The sequence below is a fragment of the Giraffa tippelskirchi genome, chromosome 4, assembly GCF_054371585.1.
Source record: "Giraffa tippelskirchi isolate mGirTip1 chromosome 4, T2T-mGirTip1v1.2.pri, whole genome shotgun sequence".
In the NCBI taxonomy this organism is placed as follows: Eukaryota; Metazoa; Chordata; class Mammalia; order Artiodactyla; family Giraffidae; genus Giraffa; species Giraffa tippelskirchi.
In genome coordinates this window covers 132,519,407-132,542,311 of record NC_137278.1, presented here as the reverse complement: position 1 = coordinate 132,542,311, position 22,905 = coordinate 132,519,407, and the positions used below count along the sequence as shown (strand labels likewise).

General features: G+C 56.7%; 2 protein-coding genes and 1 long non-coding RNA gene across 29 annotated transcripts in view; 2 read left to right on the top strand and 1 right to left on the bottom strand.

Annotated features, from left to right (window-relative positions):
• The window catches only part of SPMIP11 (sperm microtubule inner protein 11), a 54,757-nt gene extending 48,605 nt beyond the window's left edge, over positions 1-6,152 (top strand). For 2 of the 4 annotated variants that reach the window (XR_014083801.1, XR_014083799.1), the window contains exons 5-6: positions 3,844-4,306; positions 4,599-6,152. The gene's annotated coding sequence lies outside the window, so the exon portion shown is untranslated. Of the gene's footprint in view, positions 1-3,843 lie in introns of all 4 variants that reach the window. The other 2 variants (XR_014083802.1, XR_014083800.1) reach the window with 2 other exon arrangements.
• On the bottom strand, positions 326-20,485 carry ADCY6 (adenylate cyclase 6). Of its 24 annotated transcripts, XR_014083798.1 has the most exons (24): positions 20,338-20,485; positions 14,873-15,731; positions 11,245-11,394; positions 10,728-10,849; positions 10,518-10,629; positions 10,225-10,352; positions 9,545-9,703; positions 9,329-9,470; positions 9,091-9,219; positions 8,791-8,816; positions 8,414-8,561; positions 8,123-8,220; positions 7,861-7,948; positions 7,593-7,709; positions 7,168-7,326; positions 6,730-6,908; positions 5,735-5,770; positions 5,523-5,652; positions 4,946-5,209; positions 3,979-4,183; positions 3,032-3,156; positions 2,649-2,809; positions 2,473-2,553; positions 326-1,637 (listed from the first exon to the last, which is right to left on the bottom strand). XR_014083798.1 is itself a non-coding variant. In XM_081596811.1 (23 exons), exons 2-22 carry the CDS (start codon positions 15,728-15,730, stop codon positions 2,684-2,686), a joined length of 3,501 nt encoding a protein of 1,166 aa, XP_081452937.1. In that variant the 5' UTR covers position 15,731; positions 20,338-20,485; the 3' UTR covers positions 326-2,553; positions 2,649-2,683. The 24 variants fall into 24 exon arrangements, 23 of the variants coding, with proteins under 23 accessions (XP_081452937.1, XP_081452935.1, XP_081452934.1 ...); XM_081596811.1 differs by having other exon boundaries at positions 326-2,553; XM_081596809.1 differs by having other exon boundaries at positions 326-2,550.
• On the top strand, positions 7,529-10,781 carry LOC145547384 (uncharacterized). The gene is made up of 3 exons (XR_014083803.1): positions 7,529-8,589; positions 8,979-9,861; positions 10,404-10,781. It is a non-coding gene; the product is annotated as an uncharacterized LOC145547384 (long non-coding RNA).
• Positions 20,486-22,905: the final 2,420 nt, after the last annotated feature.

Below are 22,905 nucleotides of genomic sequence, written 5' to 3'. Positions count from 1 at the left end.
CACAGGAAATGAGGGAGTGGGAAATTATTCCCCAATTCCTGTGACATCAGGATTGTGAGAGAGTCCTGAAGGAGTCAGAACTTGGTGCTTGGTTTGGGAGGGGCCAGGACAGACCATTACAAGGGGTCCTGAGCTTATGCAGGAGTCAGAGTAACGAATGCTGCCGGGCCTCAGAGCGGTCACGCTCTCTGCAGACACTGCAGCTTCACCTTGGCAGATGAGAGACATCTACAGAACCCCTGGCAGGGACCTGCCCCCTCTACCAGGCTCTGCCACTTCTGACCCAACCCAGGGCCCAGAACAGCTAGGTGCAGAGAACAGGGAATTTTACAAAGAGTTTGATTTTTATTGATATTTAAATATATTAAATATTTCACTGAAATACAATGGTATGCCACCCTCCACTCCCCCCCCCCAACGCTGGTTACATTATAAAACCAAAGTCCATGGGCCTCCCATCCACTGACTCCCCCACCAACTGGCAAGGAAGGGGGCAGTATCAGCCCAGGGGAAATGCATGGCTGGCACTGTGTTGTGGGGAGCCAGGGTGCAGACAGGCCCCTCCCACTGGCAAGAAGCAGACACAAGTCACTCACTTCGCTGTAAGTGAAGCAGTCTTCCACTCTGGTCTCCTTACAGCCTCATCCCCACCCCAGGACCCCATGCAGAACCTTCCTGTCCAGGGCTGTGGCTGAGGGAAGGGGAGCTGACTTCATCTGGACCACCTAGTCTTTTCTCTTCTCCTGCCTTGGCTAATGAAGTGACTGATGGCCCACGTGGTTGATACATGAAGATCCCCCAGAGCAGTCAGTACGAGCCAGAAACAACCTCTGCAAGGAACTAGAGTCAGAAAGGGCATGAGGAAGGGCAAGATTACCACCTGCCCCTTCCAGTCCCCAAAGTCAGCAACTCTGGGACCCTCTCCCCTCGGCCTCTAACACCTCTGAGACAAAGCGATCTTCAAGCAAAACTGTGGCCAATGCCTCAGCTTAAACAGGTACAGAGAAACCAAGGCACCGACTCATTCAGGCCAGAGGCAAGGCTGCAGGAAAGCGGGTGAAAAGCAGGCGCGGACAGGAAGGGAATCTAAGGCCCAGCCCTCCTAACCCTCCTGCCAGCCCTTGCAGGCTTCATGGGGTCTGGGGAGCCTGGAGCATGCTGGGCTCAGGCTGCAGACTGGGGACGGCTGATGTGCGGATTCCCCTCCCCTTGCCCCTAGTACCAGAATCTGGGTCCTTGGATCCCAAGCTACCCCAGCCCCAAGGCTTACCACATCCCAGGATACCAGCTGGGGAAATCCAGGGGACTCCTGAGCCTCTGCCCACCAAACCCCAGAGAGATCAAGTGCAAGGAGCATGGGGGCTCCAGCAGGTGCTTGGGTCACTACCCTAGCAGAGAGACAGTCATGCTGCACATGTGGTCCCCACACGGCAATTAGGGATTTGGCACAAAAGACCTCCTCTCCCCAGTCACCCTCCTCTCGTTACCACACCCCATCCCACTCCTGTGCAAACTGGGCATCTGCCTCCATCCCTTGAAATCAGACATCCTGCCTTATTCCCAGAAGACAGAGGCCCACAGGAAAGAGGCAACCCAGGGTGGAGAGTCGAGGAGCAGGAGCGTAAGGACACACAGACCTGGAAAACAGACACACAAACACGGACCACCGTGCACACACAGTTACACAGACACACAGGCCCTCCCCAGTGCCAGAGGTCTGGGAGGACGGGTTTAGGATCAGGGTCATCTTCCTCCAGGCCCTGGCCCTTTTCTATTTGGCAACAGAAGGGGTAGAGACGCTCTGCGTCCCTTGTAGCAGACAGCAAGAGCGCACGGGGACAGAGTGGCCTGATCCTGACCTTCGGAGTCCGGCACCACCCCCACCCCAGCCGGCCTGCTCTCTTTGGCACCTGCAGGCGAACGTCCACCTTCCAGTCTTCTAACATCCTCATGCACGTGCCTGCTCCCTGGCTGGGTGTTTTCACAGTACCAGTGAGACCAGCTGCCCCTCTCCCTGGAGCTGTGCAGGAACTGGGGCTAATCTGAGCTGTCAGAAGTCCCTTTGTTCCCCTTTGGGGACAGATCGTGGGACTAGGATTTGGCAAATGGAAATGTTCCCCTGAAATATGGACAGAGCTGGGTGTCCCGAGCCTCTCCCTCCTTGGCCCTGTGTCCCTGATGGAGACCTGGCGGGGTGGGGAGAGCCCAGGACCCATGCTGGGGATGCAGGCACGGCAAAGGCAAGCGTGGAACAGGCCCTCTTCAAGCCTGCCCCAGTCTTTGTACAAAAGATTCCCAGGAAAAAGGGAAAGGAAGGGCCCAGCCCTGAGCCTGTTGCCCAGACAGACAGGGAAAGGGGAGGTGTGACAAGCTGCCATTTTAATCTCTCAGGCAGGAAGGGTCCCCCCACCTTTGCTGCTGCCCCCTCCCCTGCTCCCAAAAGCTGGAAGAAAGGAGGGAAAACAGCCCTACCCCAGTTTTAAAAAGTCACTTGCATAATCCTCTTGGTATCCCCTCGTTCACCAGCCTGAGGACGTGGTTGAACACAGCCTGCTGGGGTGTTCCCTTTGTGATCAGCAGGGTCTGGAGGCTCAGTGCCCCCTGCCACAGCTTTCCCCAGTGAGCACAGAGTCCACCCAAATGCCCACCTTGGTCCTTTCAGTTGATCTGTAGCTGGGCCCTGCTAACTGCTGGGGCCCCCATTGAGGAAGTAGGTGGTCATCTCCCCCTTTCCCTTCACCTTGACCACCCCTCGACACTCCAGCTGGTAGCCCTTGGCCGCTAGAACCTGGTACAGGTCCGTGGTCACCTGGGGGGGAGTGGGAGGGGAACCTGCTTAGGCCAGGATCCTTCCTGCTGCATTTGCAGGGGCCCAGGGGTTCTCTGGTCATGCTACTATCTCCCCCCATAACCCCCTCCACCAAACACAGAATATCGCCACCCTACCCGTGTCCTGGCTGACTGCAGAGGGGGCCCTGTGGAAGCTCCCCACACCCAGACCCCTCCCAGCTTCCGCTTAGAACCCCCTCACCTGGATTCGGTCAGGGACCCCGGTGCTGTCCATTCGACTCGAGACATTCACTGTGTTCCCCCAGATGTCATACTGTGGCTTCCGAGCCCCAATGACACCTGCCACAACTGGGCCCATGTTCAGTCCTGGGGTGGGCACGGATAAAAGTAAGAAATCAAGAGCAGTGGATGTTCCCCGGTCAGCCCAGGGAGGCATGACCTCCCAGCACCTTTAGAAGGACCCAGAGAAGAAAGTGGAAAAGGGACAAGTCTCCTGGTTGTAAAGAATGCCAAGGAGCTCCCCTGAGTCGGCAGGGCTATGCCAGAACAGCAGCTAATCCACCAAAGGCTCATGCTGTGCCAACCACTCTGTAAGCATTTTACACTATCTCAGCCTCTCAACAGCTCTACAAGGTAGGGCTCATCATCCCCATTTTATAGAAAAGGTACCTGAAGCTTACAGAAGTTAGGTGACTTGCTAAGTAAGCCCATAAGTGGAAGAGCCAGAATTCAAACTAGACAGTCTTGACTCCAGAACCCACACTGTCCACTCATCCACCAGCTCATCTGGGAGGAAGTGCCTCTTATCAGACCAGCCACAGATAGGGACATAGGTACTGGTATCTACATAAACCTGGTCTTGAATCCCAGTTCAGCCATAACTAGTTGTATGACCTTGGCTGAGTTATTTACTCACTCTGAAAATCCAACTCTTTTTCTGTAAAAGGGGATAATAATGTGAGGATTGATACGTGTTAAAAAAAAAAAAAAAGTCTGAGACAATGCTTAGCACATAGGAGGCCCTTAATAAATGGTATCTATTCTTAACATCAGATGATCTAGAAGTGAGAGAAAAGGAAACCCCCACAGGACTCCTGATGGGGAGTGAGACGCCATCCCCAGCCTGCTGCCTCAGCTTCACCCCAGAAACAGCCCTGGGAAAACGTGCCATGATACAGGCCCTCTTACCAATCTTCATCTGGAAATTGTTGAAGGAGTGCTCATTGATGTGCTTCATCTGCTCCATGAGCCGCATGGCGTAGTCGGCGAGCGCAGTGATGTGGGAGCGGCCCACCTGATCATAGGTGCTGGCGTTCAGCCCAGAGGCAGCCATGTAGGTGCTACCAATTGTCTTGATCTTCTCCAGCTGCCGGAAGCGCTCCTCACTGATGATCTGGACAGCACAGGGGGACCTGGCTGTCAAGGCAGAGAGGCCAAACCGAGCCCTGCCCCAAGGCTCCTTCCTGGCCATGCTCTGGCCCCCGGCCCCACTTCCCTGTCTCAATACTTCCCTCCAGTAAGTGAGCCCCGCTTCCAACTACTGCTCTTGGTGCTGGGCTAGGAACCGGGAAAACATCTCCCTTACTAGGCAGCCATCAAAACCCAAGCAGGGACTTGAGCACACAACTCCAGGTCAACTTTGACAGCTCGCCACAGAACCCAGAACCACAAGAGGGACATCAGGCATCAATGATTCCAACTCTCACCTCTGGGGAAAGAGTCCCAGACTGAGGACGTGCCTTTTCTCCAGACCTGACCTGGATGTTCAGGACACTTCCTCATATTTTACTTCCATTTTCTCTATCCAGGGGATCATCTTGATTACTTGGCCTCATGAGGCCATAGTCTACAGATTACCAGCTCCTTCTTCAATGACATCCACTTGGTAACTCTACTGGCCCCTCCACAGGTCTTCACGTCCTCTTTTGCTCCCCAGTAACAATGACCCTGCCCCACTGGAGCTGACCCTGCTGCCTGTGACACATTCGTATCTGTCCCCAACTCCACTGTGCCTACCTTTACTCCTGCCCTTCACATCTCTGGGTCTCATCAGACGGGCCCCTCCAATCCTGGCCTTCTTATCCAAAGTTCTCCCCAGTTCTCTGGTCCCCACATCCCCCCACCCTCTGCCAGCACCAGCCTAAGGGACAAGTACCTCATCAAAATCAGCAATGATCTCATTGAGCAGTCGCAGGCACTCGACACCCTCGTTGTTGGCCTCCAGCTCCACATAGAACTCAGAGAAGTTGGCAATGGAGGCGAACATGACGGCCACACATTCACAGGACTGATAGTAGAGCTCGTCGTTCCGGCGCTCCCGGGCCAGGAAGTGGGCGGCCACATCCTTGGGCAGAATGTTATGTAGCAGCCGCCGGTTGTAGGCCTGGAGCTCCTCCATCTCTTCCTTCTCCCCTGTTGCCTGTGGACACCACACCCATCACCCACTGCCCAACATCCACAAGGCGTGGGTACAGCGGCCAACACCTGGAGAAGGGTATCCGAGGGAACCGCGTGGGTAAGAAAACCAGGGAGAGATGAGGCCAAAGAACAGGCAGAGGGGCTGAGGGGGCAGGGACAGGATGAGGCAGGGCATGGGGGTGGGCACAGGGAAACCATGGAGCCAGGGTGGGCTCAGGGCAACCTGAACCTTGACCAGCCTAAGAGATGCCTGACGTGGCCCAGGATCTGCCCCCTGGATCCCCCCCACCCACCCCAGAGGCCTGCCCTGTCACCTGCAGCTTCCAGAGAAAGTCTAGGCGGGCGGTGGACTCCACCTGCTGGGCATGCAGGTACAGCGCCAGTGCGAACACCAGCAGAATCACGGGGGTCATGTATTTGAGTGCCACCCTCCCGGCCGCTGGGCTGAGGGAAGCAGAGGTGGGCTCAGTGGCTGAAAGAGGCGTCTGGCAGCCCAGCCCTTTGCTGCCCTGGAGCCCTCACTCACCAGTCCAGCCCATCAAAGGTCTCGTTGGAAGAAGCCCTGGCAGGAAGACACAAGAGACAAAGTCATTGGTTCTTCCTGGGTCGCCAGGTCAGGGCATGGAAGAGGAGATAGAAACTGCATTTACTCAGCACCACAGATCAGGGACCAGGCCAAGGCATTTGCTTATATTAAGAGCAGAGATTCCACTCTTGGCTCCTCTACCCACCAACTATGTGACCTGGAACAAGTTGTTTAACTCTGTAAGCCTCGGTTTCCTCATCAATACAAGAGTGATCAGGTCAAAACAATGCGAGCAAAAGGCTTAGCACATCCACATCTATAGGAAGCCCAAGTAGCACAATAAAGACCCAGCAGAGTCTAAATTCTTTAAAAATGCTTTTAATTAAAAAAAAATAAAAAGCACAGTGCTTGGCATCAGCAAGTCTTCAATAAATGTCAGTTACTATAATCTTTACAACTACTCTCTGATATAGATGGCACTGCCATTTTACAGATGAGGAAATTGAGGCTCGGAGAAGTTAACTCACCAATCTAAGGTCACACAGCTAATAAGTGGCAGAGTATGGATTCAAACTCAGCAGGCTGCAGAGGCTTTTTCTACCACACCATATATTTCTGCCACATAAGGTGTGGGCTTTTACAGAGGAAAAGCCAGTGTTGTCCCAGGCAGAGCCCTGAAGCAGGAGCCCAAGTTTTGGTTCCTTTCCTAGCCGGGGCTCTACCCCAAGCAGCTATGTGACCTACCAGTAGTGAAGAGTGGATATGAAAGCAACATGCACATGCAAGAGGGAGTTTTTATTTTTAATGTCTAGCCTAAAGACAAAGGGATTTCCCAGGTCTGGGGTTTCCTTGAGGTGACTGTTGGGAGTGATGTGCTGCCTCGTTTCCCCCCATGTGAAGGATGAGTGGTAGCATGCCAGGGCACAAAGGGCTCTCAGTGACCCAACAGGGTCAAGAGGCTCCTGGGGGATTAAAGGGGTTGAGGATAAACTCACAAGCCATGGACACCCAGCAGGAGGTCATAGTTGTCAAAGATGGTGGCTGGGGGACCCAGCAGAAGCAGCACCAGATAGACGAGCCCCAGGACAAAGATCATAGCCAACTTCCCGATGCTGCTGATGTGCAGGAAGACAGAGCTGGCCAAGAGACTCAGCAACACGTTCCCAATGAAGTACTGCGGAGCGAAGGCAGAGGAAGTCTGGGTGAGGGCAGAGGACAAGATATGCCGCCGCCTGACCTGAGCCCCCCTCCACAACCTCAAACCCAAACCTCCTTCACCCTCCATACACCCCTACACCACACCATGCCAGGGCTGCTCCTGGAGTTGGAGACTCTGGTGAGATCCTGGGTCCCCAGTGCCCACCTGGCACAGAAAGGTCAAGAACTGGTACTGATCAGGACCCCCCCAACCCGCCTGACCACTGCCTGGACACCTCGGGGAAGCCGCAGGTGGGTGCGGTGCCCTCACACAGGGGAGCATCCAGGCCCAGAGAGTAATTGAGCTGCTGCAGGTGGCAGGCGGTAATGTCAGCAGGGGTTAAATTCAGCATCCGGGCTGCGCAAGTCCGTAGGGGGGTGTGGTTACAGGTGAACTGCAAAAACAGGGGGAGGGGAGGTATATATTTGGGTAACTGAGGAGGGGAGGGGTTACCAGGGCCATGCCCAAGTGCCTTATATCCCAGAGGCCCAAGTTCTCATTGAGGGATAACAAGAGGCAAAGGGAGCAAGCCAGGAGGACAGGGGTTAACCTCACTCCTGCTTTGGGGAGGAAATGTGTCTTGTTCCTCTTTGTAGTCCCAGCACCCAGAACAGTGCTTGGCACAGAGGAGGAGCAGGAGAATTCTCCCTGGACCTTTACCATGCTGGCAACAGCGGAGGTGAACACAAGCAGGACAGAAAAGATGCCAACTGCAGTGCTATGTGCCCTCGAGCGGACGATACTGCGAGACACACGTCGCAGGGCCTCAGGAAACAGCTGGCAGGAGGCAGGAGACAGAGACAGAGGCCACGTCACCCAACGGATAAGGCCACCCAGGGCCAGGCCCAGTGGCAAAGGCCTGGCCTTCTCCTCCCTCCCCACTCCCAGCCTGGGCTCCCCGACCAGCCCTGGAAGGTCCCCCACATACAGAGCCACAGGAGTACACGGCACAGATCAGCACGGTGACCAGTAACAGCAGGAAGATACCGGCGTGGATCCCAAGCATCAAGGCTGAGCTGGGCGGGAGAGGGCCAGGGAAGATGTTACTCTGGGAGATCTGGGGGTCCTTTCCCACTCCCTGGGCAGGCAGGGGGCAGGCCCCAGGACTGTGTGCTTGCGAGGGTGTTTAAGAAGGTTCTGGGAAGTGGTAGAGGGAACAGAAGCCCAGCAAGGGGGGGCAGAGCTCTCACCGTGGGAAGATAAGGAGCTGGATGAAGCAGATGAAGCAGAGGACCAGCAGGGCACAGGCCACATAGGCTCCAAAGCGGGGGTCCACCTTGCGTGAGTACTGAGGGGGAGGAGACTGAGCTGGGCGCTGCCACTGCCCTCGGAAGGCAGGCTGTTGCCAGTTGGCCCAGCTGAGATGAATCCCCACAGTGCCCTGTGGTCACCCCCACTCCCCAGGAACCTCTCCTGTTCCCTCACTTGTGCTCAGACCACCCTGCCGGGACCTCCTCCTCCTGCCCTTCCATCCCCCAAACCTTCTTTTCAAGATCCTCTCTCTGGAAGGTGAGCAGGAACCGGCGCACATGGTCCTTGCGCAGCTGATCGATGCTGCGGGCGTCGATGGCCCGGCCCAGGAACTCGTCTACCTCATCCTCAGGGTTCAGGGCATCCTGAGCACCCCGGCTGAGGGCAGAGGACATGGCTTCACCAGGTGCCTGACCACGGCCGCGTGACAGGCGACGAGAAGGGAGGGGCACAGGCAGCACTCAGGAGGATTGTGAGCGGGGCAGGTGGCACCTGCTCCCACACGACACGTCTGAAGTCCAGGGAAGGGGGGATCTCAGCTCCCCACAACCTTACCCCAGGGTGCAGGTGCCTTCACCCACCCGCCCTCCTCAACAACCTGACTTACTTGTCTTTGCTGGAATCATCGATGCCCTGGAGAAGGGGACAGAGTGTGTGAGTGAGGTGACGGGCAGGCCACCGTCACCTCTACAATCCCTTCCCCACCCCCCAACACTGTGCCGAGGGCTTTCCCCATAGACCCTGGGGAGCTTGGGACCCCTGGGATGAAATCAGCCCTCCCATTCCCAATTCCAGAAACGACAGAGACAACAGCCTCAACAAGGGAGGCAGAAGAGGGCAGGGGGATACTGAGTGTTGAGGGAAACAAGAAACCAAGGCCCGGGTCCAGGCGCGGTGGGACCCTCACCATCTGGCGGAAAGCCTTGGAGTCCTTGGTCCGGGAGAAGGCACGGTCAGGTACCCAGCGTGGCATCAGACCCTCCATGGAGTTGGCACGTGCCCGCTGTAGCTTGGCCAGCATGGCCTTCTCCTCTTTCTGTGTGGACAACACAGGTACAAGCTGGGAAGAGGCGCCCAGAGAAGGCCTCTGCTTGCTCCCTCCATCTGCCCCTCTCCCCAGCTGCCTTCCCCAACCCGACCCTGACCCGTTTCTGGCTGGCTCCCAGGATGAGGAACGTCTCAATATGCTGCTCCTTGAGGTAGGCGTTGCGCTCCCCGCCACGGCCTGGCTCCACCTCATAGTCCCCATTCAGGTACTGCAGTGTGGCCCGGGTGATGTGGATGCGGCTGCGTGGGACAGGCAGGTAAGACCCCGGCTTACCTGATGGCTCCCACCCCTTACCCCCTGGATTGGCACTCACCCTGCCCGGCCCCCAGCCTCCATGTGGTTGGCCAGAGTCACATCATTGGACCACACATCAAACTGCCATTTCCGCAAGCCAAGGACACCGCAGTGCACACGCCCGCTGTGGATGCCCACGCGCATATTCACGTTTACACCTGTCACCTCACGCACCAGCCTGGGAGGAGGTGGCCTGGCTTAGCTCTTGGTAGTCCTCCCCACCCCCAGCCCAGAGCCCAGGCCTTGAGCTCGCCTTGGAGCCAAGTGGGCAAGGACAGACGCAGCCACAGGGCACAAGGCACACCCTTGGTGGGACACACCCTCGGCGGGACACAGGTAAGAGGCTGCACAGGGTTCAAGGACAAACATTTGGGAACCCTGTTTGCCAGCAGGGGTCCAGCAGCATCCTATGGGACTGGGTGAGGAGATGAGGAATCACCACCCTCCCAGCAGGCCTACAACTGGCATTCTCTCCAGCCCAAATCCCCCCTCACCCTGACTCCCCCCGCCCCATCCCAGTCGCTGTAGTCTAAGGTGCACATGATCTTCACGTGGGCCGAAGCCTTTCCCCTCCCCAGGCATGGATCTCCAAGACAGAGAGACAGCCAAGACTGAGGAAAGGTCCTAAGGACACATCAAAGGGGAGGGCCAGGCGAGGCACCCTCAGTCCCAGGAAGCCCGGGAGGGGACGGTGCTCACGAGATAGCCTCGATCATGTCCACCCCCATCTCCACGCAGCAGTGGGCATGGTCTGCCCGGGCCTCTGGCAGCCCTGACACGCAGTAGTAACAGTCCCCTAAGATCTTGATCCTCAGGCAGTGATTTTCCTGAAGCAGAAAGAGTTGGGGGAGACTCACCTTTACTCTCTTACCACCCAGCCCGCCTAGCCCACTACTGTCACTGCAGACTCCACGGGCTCTCACCCCCAAGCTGCTGCCAGAGAAGTGTGCCCTCACCAGGTCAGCCCTGCCCCCTAGCCCCAGCACCCTCACCGCAGCCAGCTTGTCAAACCGGGCAAAGAGCTCGTTCAGGGTCATGACCAGCTCCTGCGCCGTGCACTGGGACGCCAGACTGGTGAAGCCTTCAATGTCCGCAAACAGGATGCTGTGGACGATGGCAGAAGATGGAAGGACGGTATGGCCCTCAGAGACTCACAGACCCCCCCCCCACCTCTCCCAGTATCCTCCCCACCCCCACCCTACCTGACATTGTCGTGCTTCTGGATGTAGATCTTATGAAACATCATGTCTTCTTTCTTTGTGTTGATGTCTTCTTTCATCTCCATGGCAACGTGCTGGGGCAACACGGACAGCAGCAGCCGCTCCTAGACCAGTGGTTTCAACAGGGCACCCCTGTCTTCCTGGCCTCACGCTTTAATCCCTCCTGGTCCCTCCACATCCCTGGAACCCTCCCTGACCTCTCTGGAGACCTGAGCTTCCCTTCTGGACCGTAGCTTGACCCTCCTCCGTTAAGAGCCCTCAGCAAACACACACCCCAGTCTTCTCTGACTACACCCCATTCAACCCCTCAGGTGCACTCCATCTATTCCCTCCCCGCCTCTGACAGGCCAGCAACTCCAAAGTCAGAAAGCTTCTGTGACGCACAGTCAGGGGGAACCATTCACACTACTCCATGGAGTTGCACACGGTGGCAGACCCAACCTGCAAGCTATTGGCAGGTGGGGCAGGGGAAGGCCGTGATCAGGGAGAGCAGCCCCACCTGCTGCCGGTTCTCATGCTGCAGGTGCAGCCGGGCCTGGATGTAACCGCGGGTCTCTTGAAAGGCCTGGCGCTGAGACACCTCAGCCGGATAGTGTGTGCAGATGCCAATGACATTGGTGCAGAGGAACAGCAGCATGTTGGCACCGAGCTGCAGAAGGGTGGCAGAGGCAAATGGTGACCACCCCCAACACACACAGCTGCAACTAACTAGGCTCTCGGTAGACACACTGCTTCGGGGAGGAAGCCAGGATCCTGTGCCCTGTCTTCCCCAAGCCGGCTCCAACCCTGTAGTCCAGCTCCCCATTCCCCATAGGGGTCCAGCTCCCTGCCTGGCTCACCCCGCGGTGAGAAATGTGATCTTCTCACAGCTCCTGGGAGCGGAAGCACCAGCCAGGGCCAGGAGGGTCCCAGGGCCTGGGCCCAGCACACTCTGACTCCCTGCCCCACAAATACCCCAAACAAAAGACACATGCTATGCTCCAGCATGTGGTTCTCCTCAAGGGACTGACACCCAGGAAACCTGAGCTCCAAATCTTCCTGTGCATGCCCAGGACAAGTCACCTCATCTCTCTGGGCCTGTCTGCTTGTCTGGAACCTGGAGAAGGAGAGTAAGATCTCCAAGGTTCCTCCCTACCCAGACATAAATTAATATAATAATGACTACTGTTATTATTACTGGAGCTAATTTGTTGGCTATTTACAACATGCCTGGATTCTATAGGTGTGCTCTATACATTAACGAATGCATTTCTTACAACTATGAGATGCGGAGCATGATCTCATTTTAAAGGTGAGGGACTTGGGTGCACAGAAGTTATAAAACCTGCCCAGGATCTCACCACTGGTAGTAGCTGGTGTGGGACTCAAGTCCAGGACAGTCAGACTCCAGGCTGTGTCCTAACCCTACCATGTACTATAGCCCACGTTCCCAGGACTCCAACTCACTCCACTCACCAACACTCTTGAGGCCCACCTCAAAACCCAGGCTTGGGAGTCATCAATTCCACCGACACGAAGAACCCTTCTGAACTGGGACGGGGTGCCACCATGCCTGGCCACCCCCAACACTTGGTCCAGCCAGGTCCCTACACCCTAGGACCCCAACCCAAGGGTGTTCCATCCTCAGTCAGCAGCAGCAACGGTGACTGGAGAGCGAGTCTAAGGGAAGCTGGCCTCGGTGATTCTGGAACTTCAGGGGTTAACCTGGCACTTGTGGCTCCACCCCAGAGTTGGCTGGGGCAGGGCTCTGGTTTTGGGAGAAGGGAGGGCAAGAGCACTAATTGGAAGCCAGGAGTTCTGGGCTCTGCCCAGAACCAGGACTCATCCTGCAAAATTGGGCCTGTCATTCAGTCTCTGGGACCTCAGCTTCTTGTTCCTTGGGTAAGACGGAGGGTGGGCCGGCTAACCCCCAGCCATTCCCAGCTCCCACCCTCTAGGACTGGTCTCCCAGCTTCCCTTCTGTCCAGCTCACAAGACCCCCCCCCACTTCCCAGCAGCAGGGGTGAAGAAGGGGGGCACACTATCTCCCTGGAGGTTTCTAAGAATAGCCCCCAGTGGGGGAGAAGAAAAGGGGGGGCAAACCAGGCAACTTCCCTTCCTGGCCCCAGGAGCCCAAGAGGAAAATGTGAGTCATGGTGGAGGGAAGGGGAAGGGGGACAAGAGACTGAAATAGATCTGTACACAGACCCCGATCTGACTGTGAGAAAAAATGGCTGCCAGGGCACTGTAGGACACGCCAGGCTGGACTGGGTCACCGGGTGAGACTGCTCAGTGTGTCTGGGTGAGCAGGTCAGAGGAGGATGAAGGGTCTGGATCGGGGAAGGGGCTGCCCAAGGACCATAGAAAGGAGGCCAGAGCCCCACCCAGAAACCTGAGAGCCAACTGGGTGCAGGGAATCCTCAGTTCAGAGAAGGGATATGAGCTGCCCTGGCCCCAAGGACTGGCACAGGGTACGGGCAGCTTTCTCCACTCGCCCCAGGAACGTGCCCACTGAGCCCCACTGGTTGGGCACCCTGGAGAGGCGGGAGACTGGTACAGTCCTGGCCTGCATGGAGCTGTGCCTCCCTAGTCAGGCCCTGGGCTTGGCATTGGGCACCAGGCCAGCAGAGAGCAGGGAAGAGACACCCATCTACCCCAGAAAGGATGGGGGATGGGAGGTCCCACCTCCAAGCTCCTCCTTCCCCAAGAGGGCAGCCCAACTTCAATGCGCAGTGTGACAGCTCCCCTGGAGAGAGATGGGGGGCTAACAACGGCAGAAGGACCCTGGCCCTTTAAGAGATCTGACAGCGCCCTGCGGGTATGTGCTCCACAAACAAATGGCTATAAGGTTACTCTTAAAAAGGTACATTCTGTTCCACAGGCAAGGCAGGGAAGGGCATCATGCCAGAGCACCCAGCTTCTCACCCTGGGAGCCCCAGGCAACTTCCTCTTTGTGGGTGGGGCTGGGTGGGCTACAGGCCACAAGCTCTGGGCAAGGCAGAGCAAGAAAGAGGACAGCACCATCTAAACCAGGGGCCAATGGAGGGATCACAAGGAGTGTTGGGGAGCTGTATCTACAGCAGCCCCAAAGGCTCAGCTGGGCAAAAGCCCCTGTGCCTGGTCAGGGGATGACATGAGACAGCCGACTCCACTGGCTCATGTCTCTCTGCAACGGACGTCTCGGAAGCCCCTTTATTGGGTACCATCCCCTCCAGCCTCCCCACACCCTGCTGCAGGTGAGAACACCACCCTGGGGGGTTGTACTCCACACTGGCAGAGGGCAGGGCCCTGACAGCAGCATCATGAGGTAGACACCATTTGTATCTCCCTTTTACAGAATGGGAAACTAAGACTGGGAGAGGCAAGATGTGCTGTCTGTGATCTCACAGAGAAGATTTCGGCCCCTTGGACAACCAGGTCTGCCCACAGCCAAGCCCTTAACAAGAGCCTCACCTCACACACCACTCAGAACCCAGAGGCAGAAGCCCACGTGGGCAGAGCGCCTCAAGGCGGTTTCCAGAGCCCTGGTGCTCAGTGGGAAGAAGGCAAGATGAGGTCGCGGCATCACAGTCCCACCCCAAACTACTTCCAGCCCAGGAGAGAAGAGACCACCCATCACCTCCCCTGTCCTCTTGGAGCTGGCCTCGCTCCAGGAGACAGGTGACTCCTCCCTCGCTAACTCCATCGAAAACCTACTCGATCCCCCCGGATCACCACCGAGAGCTGCCTAGAAGGAAGGCACCAAGCCTGGAGTCTCAGGTTGGGGTCAGGGGTCAGGGTAGGATGTAGCCTCCCCTGCCCTCTCAGCCTTGCCCCCACCCAGGGGCTAAACATCCCCTGCCCTCCTCCAGACCTACACTGTGTCTCTACAGATTATACGATTTCAAGAGCCTCAGGCTCAAGAGCTGCGGACAGTGGGAACAGAGCACAGGGTCTGCAGCCTTCCTTCCCCTCAGCAGGGCCTTCTGCCCCAGATCCCAAATGGAGACTGACCCCTGAAACCAGGCCTCCCAACCCCTGCCCCTCCTTCCAGATCCAGCCAGACATCCCTCACCCAGTGTCCATCCAGGACTCACCCGCCCCCCGATCACCAGGCCCCTTCTCATTCCTGGCCTGATGCCCCAAGGCCTACCTCCCCGACCACCCACCTGCTTCCAGAGGAAGGCATCACCACGGTTGAGCTGCCAGGCCAAGATCAAGTGCAGGGTGGAGAGGCCCAGGCCGCTGAAGACAGCGGCCCGCATGCGGATGGGGAGGAGTGTGTAGGTGATGTAGACAAAGAACACAGGGCACCAGAGGCCTGCAGATGGGCTGTGCGGGTTGGCTGCCAGGGCGCCCCCGACCTGCACGGCCGCCAGGATGCTCAGCACCACATAGCTCACCACCCACATGGAGTCCTGGCGGAAGCTGTGGCGGTTGCACACTACCATGAGCGCCACGAAGAGGGTGGCGGCACAGGCCAGCAGGGCCACGTAGGCGGGCTGAGGGCGGGCGGGCGCTGCGTGGAAGGCCAGCAACACGGCCGTGAGCAGCACGAGCACCGCCATGAGCAGCGTCAGGCTGCTCTGGTTCATCTGGAAGAAGTACCGCTGGTACAGGCGCTCCAGCTTGGCCGAGCGGAACTGCTTCGACTGGAACACCTGTACCAGCTGGCGCCAGCAAGCCCGCCTGCTCCTGGTGGCCACGGTGGGGGCTACCTCAGCTGCCCCGGCAGCCACGGCCACCTCAGGGTCCTCGAAGCCCAGGGCCACCGCCCGCAGCCCCAGCTCTGGGCCCTTGCCTGGGCACCCCCTCCGGATGAAGGCCTCATCCTGCCAGGGGCACCGGGGGGCAGTGGCGGGGGTTGGGCTGGGTGGCTGCGCACCCTGGAGGCAGCTCATGTAGCGGGGTGTGCAGAAGCCACTGGTGCGGGTCCCGCGGCGCGGCCGCTGCTGCCCATTGCGCTCCCCCCAGGCTGTTTTCCGTTCATCCACTTTGGGGACCAAGAGGCCACTAAACCACGACATCCTGCGGGGAGGAAAGGAAAGAGACGGTGTCAATACCCCCATCACGGGCCCGCCACCACCAGCAGCAGCTCTCACTAACTGAGCACTTCCTGCTGCCAAGCGGAGCGCTTTGGGCACATCCTCCTCCTACAATGACTCTGAGGAAAACCAGGGTAGCCCTAGTCAACAGGTGAGGAAACCAAAGCAGAGGAGGGTGGGGCCACCTGCCCAAGGTCAAGCAGCCACACAAGTAGAAGAGCCGAGATTCTAACCCAGATCGGTCTGACTCCAAAGCAGTTCACTTAAACATCCACCTCTTCCCTAAAAGGCACTGATTTGGTGGTCACAGACTCGAGTGCCTGTCAGTGAGAAAAGTCACCTGGCTCAGGAGAGAGGGCACACCCCAGACATGGGCCAGCACCACCCCACACTGGGGGACTGGTGACACTGGTGTCCCAGTGGAATCTGATCTGATTTTTCAACAGAAGCTTTAAAAAAAAAAAGTAGACTTTAACACGACATCTCCTGGTTTTACATGTTGGCAAGGGACTTCCCTGGTGGTTCAGTGGTTAAGACTCCACTCTCCCAAAGCAGGGGCCCAGGGGCCATCCCTGGTCAGGGAACCAGATCCCACATGCCGTGTGGTGCAGTCAAAAGATTAAAAAAGAAAATTAAACTTTGGCAAGTAACCAACATTTCTCAATACTGCAAGCCAAATAAATCACATCTATGGAATGAATTCAGCCTGGGAGCTGCCAATCGGTGACCTCTGTACAAGGGGGGATCTTGCACGTGCGTGCATGCGCGTGCACACACACACACACACACACCGCGCACTCACCAAGTGAAAGTCAAACTCTCCGTCAGGTTCCAGCTTAAACGTAACTTCCTCAGGAAGGTGTCCCAGTGCCCCCACCCAGACTAGGTTTGGTCCCTTATTCACTCTCCATGCATTCCCTCTGTAGTACTGATCACAGCTGAAACTAAATCATCCCTTGGAAAAGACCCTGATGCTGGGAAAGACTGAGGGCAGGAGGAGAAGGGGGCCACAGAAGACAAGATGGTTGGATGGCATCACTGACTCAATGAACATGAGTTTAAGCAAACTTCAGGAGAGGATGAAGGGCAAGGAAGCCTGGTGTGCTGCAGCCCTTGGGGTCACAAAGAGTCAGACAAGACTTAGAGACTGAACAGCAACCACAACACCCCTTGTTTATTGTGTGACTCTGCCTCCAGACTATAAATGTCATGAAAGGAGGGATGATACCTAGTTTGTTCAGCACCTTATCCCCACCCCCAAGTACCCTGAGCATCGAGCCTGGCTCATAGTAGGTACTCAACCCATTTATATGTTGAAAAAATAGAAAAAAAGCAAGCTCAAGGGACTAGTTCAGAGAAGCTTATTTGAAATAATAACTAATAGCGATAATCCCATGATTCTCCATCTCTCTTACTACACTCTCATTCAGTTAGCCTCTTTGCTGTTCCCCAACACACCATGCACAAGCCAGCCTGGGACCTTGGTGCTTGCTGTCCCCTTTGCCTAGAACAAGGGCTCCTCCAGGTCACAGCTCAAACACCCTCTTATCAGTGAGCTTTCCCTAACCACTCTATTAAAATAGCAACCCCCTTTCCTGGCACTCCCTATCTCTCTTCCGAGCTTTATGCTTTATTTTTCTCCACCGCTCTTATCGGCAACGGCCATTCTATACATTTTTCTTATTTGTTTATTGTCTGTCTCTCCTAACTGTAATGCCAACTTCATGAGGGCAAGGATTTTGGCTGGTTTTGCTCACTGCTACATCTGCAATACCTAGAAGGGTCTAAAGGAATGTTCACTGAGTGGACAGGTGGGTTGGGGGATGGATGGACAGATAACACTTCCATGCACTTTCCCTCTGCTTTGAACTATTATCTGATCATCACCAAAACCCTGTGAGGCTGGTCCTGTGGCCACCCAGTGCACAGGACAGATTTGACAGCCAAACAAAACAAAATGAAACTGAGGTCCACTGTAGTTTTACATGGCCGGCCCAGGCTCTAGAGATCACGAGTAATCAAGTCAGTCCCAGATCTCACGTCTCCAGGAGGGAAGTGTCTCGACCTGGGGCAGGAGGACTCCCTGATAACACCCTGGACGTCTCCAGCTGAGCCCACCTCAGGAGAAGGTGAGGGTGAGAGCCCTGCCACCATGGATGCCTGTGTCCCCTCCAGGGCTACACTCCTCCATGCCCACAGGGCACCCTAATGGGCTCCTCATACTTAAACCTGTACAGCTAGCAGCACTGACATTTATACTCACAAGAGGAGTACCCAGCATTTGCCCCAGGTGGCCACAGAAGCAGTGCTTCAAGCTGACATCCAGGGACCCACAGAGCAGAAGGCAGCCTGGGGACCTCTCTGCACATGGGAAACCCCCATTCCCAAGCACACTCTGCCAAGTTCCCTGGTGTCCTTCAACCCTTTAAGATCACCAACAGCACCATCTGGAGAAACAGATCAAAAACCCAAGACTTCTGGTCAGGCTGGTGTTTGGAAAAGGTCACCAAAGAAAGCCTGGCTCTTCAAAACACTTCCCTGGAAACGGGGTCTTGGGAATGAGACCAGGCTTCAAACCTTACTGTGATTATTTGCTAGCTTCACAGCCTTGGACAAAGTTACATCACCTCCCTATGTCACTTTCTTCATCTGTAAAATGGGAATAAGAAAAGTTGTGAGGAAAGAATAGAACAGCCCCTGCCACGCACGTAGTACACACTTAATAAACATGAGCTCTTCTCCCCGCCTTGCACCACTTTGAACCTAAAAGCCTGTCAATGTCCAAGAGATGGAAAGAGAGGAAAAGTCATGAGCAAAACCCCACGCGTGCCAGCCAGTCATGTGGCCCCATCAGTCGCTACGTCCTCAGCTGTCAGTCTCCAGAGCTGCATGAGACACAGCCCAGAGCGAGCAGGTTGCCCACTCCCCGTGATATTTTGCTTCAGCCTCCTCACCCTCACCTGCCCCCTGACCTGTCCTTACCACCACCCTACCACGACCACTGGCCAGACCTCTGTTCCCAAAGGACCCGTTTCTGGCCATGTTCCCAGCCCCCTGGAAGCACATCCTAGCATGTGGCTTGTACTCACAGAGGAAGGCACAGACACTGTCCAGCAGAACGCATGACCCTCCCAAGAACACTCTGACCCCACAAGCGGATAGCTTCAGAGATCTGTAATTGTCCAACCAACTGCAACCATCCCACCCTGGGCTCCACTCCAGGCGCTGCCCAACTTGGGAGAACTCACTCCTGGCACCCCACGCCAGGCTGGTACGGCAGAGAACAGGGCAGGGTACTGTTCAAAGCCACAAAACTTCCCTATATGGGCCCCCACCCCTACACGTCCAGGAACCCAACACTGTGAACCACAGACCACCCCTTCCTCCCCAGATGCAGGCTCCTGAGCCTGTGCCCCGGACCCCTCCTCCCCAGGCTCCTGGTCTCTTTGCTCTCTCTCACCGATCTTCTGCTCCGATGCAGATCCAGGCACCTCCGGCTCCATCTGGGAGCTATGTCCATACAGCCTGGCAGACCCAGGCCCAGGGCCCCTGACTCCAAACCTGGATCCTCTGGTGGGTCTGCAACTTGGAGCTTGAAGCAGGCCAGGCCCCAGCCCCAAGGATGGCTCTACTCACTGCTTCGCCCTACACCCTTCGCTCTACACCCTCTTCCTGGCTACCTCCTGTCCCCAGGACCCCTCTGCCCCACCGTCCTTGATAAAAGGAGGCTGGGGGCGGGGGGGTGGGGGGTGGGAGGGACTTTAAAAGGACTTCAGAAAGTTCATGGCAGAAGGCGCTGCCCAGGCCAGGCACTTCAGTGCCAGCACCACCCATCAGGCTGGGACGTGGGCCTCAATTCCAGGCCTATCCAGATGTGGATGAGCCCCGCTAGGGCCTGTATCAGGAGGTCCAGCTACCCTTCCCCTCCCTTCCCCAGCCCCTAGTCTCCCTGAAGATGGCACTGAGCTCTGTCCTCCACCACAGCCAGAAAACCCCCATCAGGGTCCTCCAGTCACAAGGCACTCACTCGGGTCAGGGGAGGCTGGGGGAAGAGAGTCCACCGCCTGACTCCTGATTCGAGCTTTTCAGTCGGGCCCCAGAGCTGTTCTGAATAAAGTCTGCCTTAGCACCCGGCCAGCACATCAACCCTTTCTGTTCCCAAGGTCTGGGGTGAGGAGGATGACTGCAGGCAGAGGGCACCCCTCCCTCCCTTCTTCCCCAAGCACAACCACACTCTACCTCAAACTCGGAGACGCACCCACAGCCCGGCTGCAAAAACCTCAGGGCAGCCCCTCCCCCCGTACATGCCTCTCCCCATCTTCCCCGCCGGCCGGGAACTCGCTCCGGGTGGAGAAAGAGAAGCGCCCGGCGAGGGGTGAGGGTGGGAGCCTGCAGCCCCGGACCTGAGTCCACCGTCCCCGAACCATCCCCTCCCGGACTTCCCTCCGCCAGTCCCGACGGCCTGGAGCTCCCCGCTCTGCCGCGACCACAGAACTCTCGGGGGCCCCGCGGGAGTCCCCCCGCCGCCGCGCCGAGACCCGATCGCCGGGCGCCGCCTCCTCCCCCGACGCTCCTCCGCGCGGTCTCACCTGCCGGCTGGGGTGGGCGCCTCCCCAGGGCCCCTGCCCTGCAGTCCCCGCGGGCTCCGGCCGGCCGGCCGGCAGTCCCGCGGTCCTGCTCCGTGCCCGTGCGTCCCGGCCGTGCCGCCCGCCGTCCGCAGTCCGCCGGGCCCGCGCCCCCTCCCTTGTTGTCCAGCGCAGCCGCCCTCTACCCCGGATCCAGAAGTCCCCTCCCCGCCGGCTCCCGGACTCCCCGCCTTAAAGGCACAAGCTCCTTTTGTCTGGGCACCCCCTCCCCCCCCACCACCCCGGACGCCGGGCCGAATCGGCCGATTCCCTTCGGAGGAACGGGGTAGGGGCGAGCGAGACCGAACAAGAATGGAAACCCTCCCTCCGCACGCCCCCTCCTCTCCTCCGGCCGCTCCCTCCCCCAGTCTTGGGAAAACAGGCGGCTACTGTTCTAGGATCAAGACCCCGGGGAGGAGCCGGCCGGCCGGCCCTCTCCCCACTTCCCTCCACCCCCGGGCTCCCTCCTCTAGCATTCTCTTCCCACCCTCACTCCTGGGGTCCCCCCACGCGCAGGGGAAGCCCACTCTCTAGCAGCGATAACCCGACCCCCTTCCCGCCCCCGCCCCGCGCCCAGAGGGTCAGCTTCCTTCCTGTCGGGGTACCCTGGGACTGAACGGGTGCCAAGCACCCACTCCTCACCCCTCCTCCCTACCCCAGCCCCCACCCCGCCACTCCCGCCCCGCCTGCCACGGCTCTGCTCGCTCCCGAGGGAACTCGGTTTAATAATTAATAAAGATTTCATTCCACAAGGCGCCAGGTGTGTGCAGCCTGCTTCCCCACACACCACTTTTTCCCTCTTCCTCCTCCCTCCGGAGTACTGGCCCCACGTGAATCTCCTGCACCCAGAGCCCCAGGGGGACTGAAGGAAGGGGCACTCTCCACGCCGCCCCACTCTGCGAAGCCGCTCCCCAGCACCTGCCCATGTGTACACACACACACACACCCCTGCACCTTTCACACACACACACGCACACACACTTTTTACCCAAAGGCCTGTGCTTCTCTGTGGAGTGGGGGTGGGGGTGGAGAAAGGGTGCATTGCTAGGGTACTGAGAAATTGTTTGGTATTTTTATTTATTTCCCACGTTTTCAAGCCCGGAGCTGCAGCCCAAGTAACCTGGGTGATGGGAAAATCACGTGGAAACCGCTTTAACCCTTTGAGGGTTGGAAAGACAGTGTAGCCAGAAAGGAGAAGAGGGTGGGTGCACTCACCCAGGATGTAGGTGATTCTGACTTTAGAGGGAGTGCCAGTCCTCCTGAGCTGGGGAGCCTTGTTAGCCTTCCCCTGGAGGCGGCTCGCAGGGTCCTCAACCAGACCAGTAGTTCCTCCTTCCTTTGGCAGCGCCTTCCCCACCCAAGGTCCCAGCCTAGAGGTTTGAAGCTGCTCTTTAGACTCAGCCCTCACCCCCTCCCGTGCACTTGTGCTTCAGGGCCCAACTCTTGTCTTTGCCAAACTCCTACTAGGATTCTGCAGCCCCGGACAGAGCCTGAGGCCAGAAAGAGAGGAGAAGAATTAAGAAAATCCCTTTCAGGGGGCTTCCCTGATAGTCCAGTGGCTGAGACTCCGCGCTCCCAATGCAGGTGGCCTGGGTTCCATCCCTGGTCAGCGAACTAGATCCCACATGCCGCAACTAAGACCCGGTGCAGCCAAATAAATACTTTTTTAAAAAGAAAACGAAAATCCCCTTTCAGTCACTTATCAGGCATATATAATTGCAAACTCTTCATCTGGGGTTAATCATCACTTACTCTCTTGGCACCTCATCTATGAAATAGGGATAAAACTATCTGTCTTGTCTTTTCTTACAGGATTTTCAGGATAAGCTAGAAAAATGTTGGTTAAAATGTTTGAAAATTGAAAGTGAAAAAGGGACAGTTTATTCTTCCCTGTATGAGTCTCAGTGGTGCAGGCCTGGCCTGTAATTTGACCTTTGGGGCCTTTCTGCCTGACTTCTCCCTTCAAGTAGCCAGTGTTCTGACCACTGTCAAAATTTCCTCTCCAATCTGAATCTTGTATCTGCCATTTATCTCTTAGAATAATATGTTTATGGACAGTACTGGGGAAATACAAAAGACAATTGAGGGAAAGAAATGTACGTGGTATGAAATTGTATATTTCAGAATGGAAGGCTTTATCCTTCATTTTATTTTGGAATGAAAAAGAATATTTGGGGGACACCAACCAAGTAAGCTGAAGAAGTATGCTGGGGGTACATCTCGGGCCTCCTCCTCCCTCCTGTAAAGCCGCTACGGCAGTCCGGCCTCCTGAAGTCCTTTTCTGGTTCCTGAAGGGGAAGGCTGTCAGCAGCATGTTTCTTTGATCCCTGCTATCAGCACCTTACACAGAGGATCTGTTTCTAGCGCTCTTGGGGCCATAAAAATGATTCCAGCCCTGTACTTCACAGATAGGAAACATGAGCTAGTGCTAGGCAAGTGGGGAATATTCAATAATTAAAAATTTTAATCTATACGATATTGAGCAGGAAGAAACCTTTATGTAATTTAGCTGCTATACTTTCCATAAACAAA

Coding starts and splice junctions, on each gene's coding strand:
- ADCY6 (XM_081596796.1), bottom strand. CDS start 15,730: ATGTCGTGGTTTAGTGGCCTCTTGGTCCCCAAAGTGGATGAACGGAAA. Junction 11,395..14,872: donor ATGCCTTCCTCTGGAAGCAG/GTGGGTGGTCGG, acceptor ACCCTTCTGCAG/CTCGGTGCCAACATGCTGCT. Junction 9,220..9,328: donor TGGGAGCCAGCCAGAAACGG/GTCAGGGTCGGG, acceptor TTGTCCACACAG/AAAGAGGAGAAGGCCATGCT.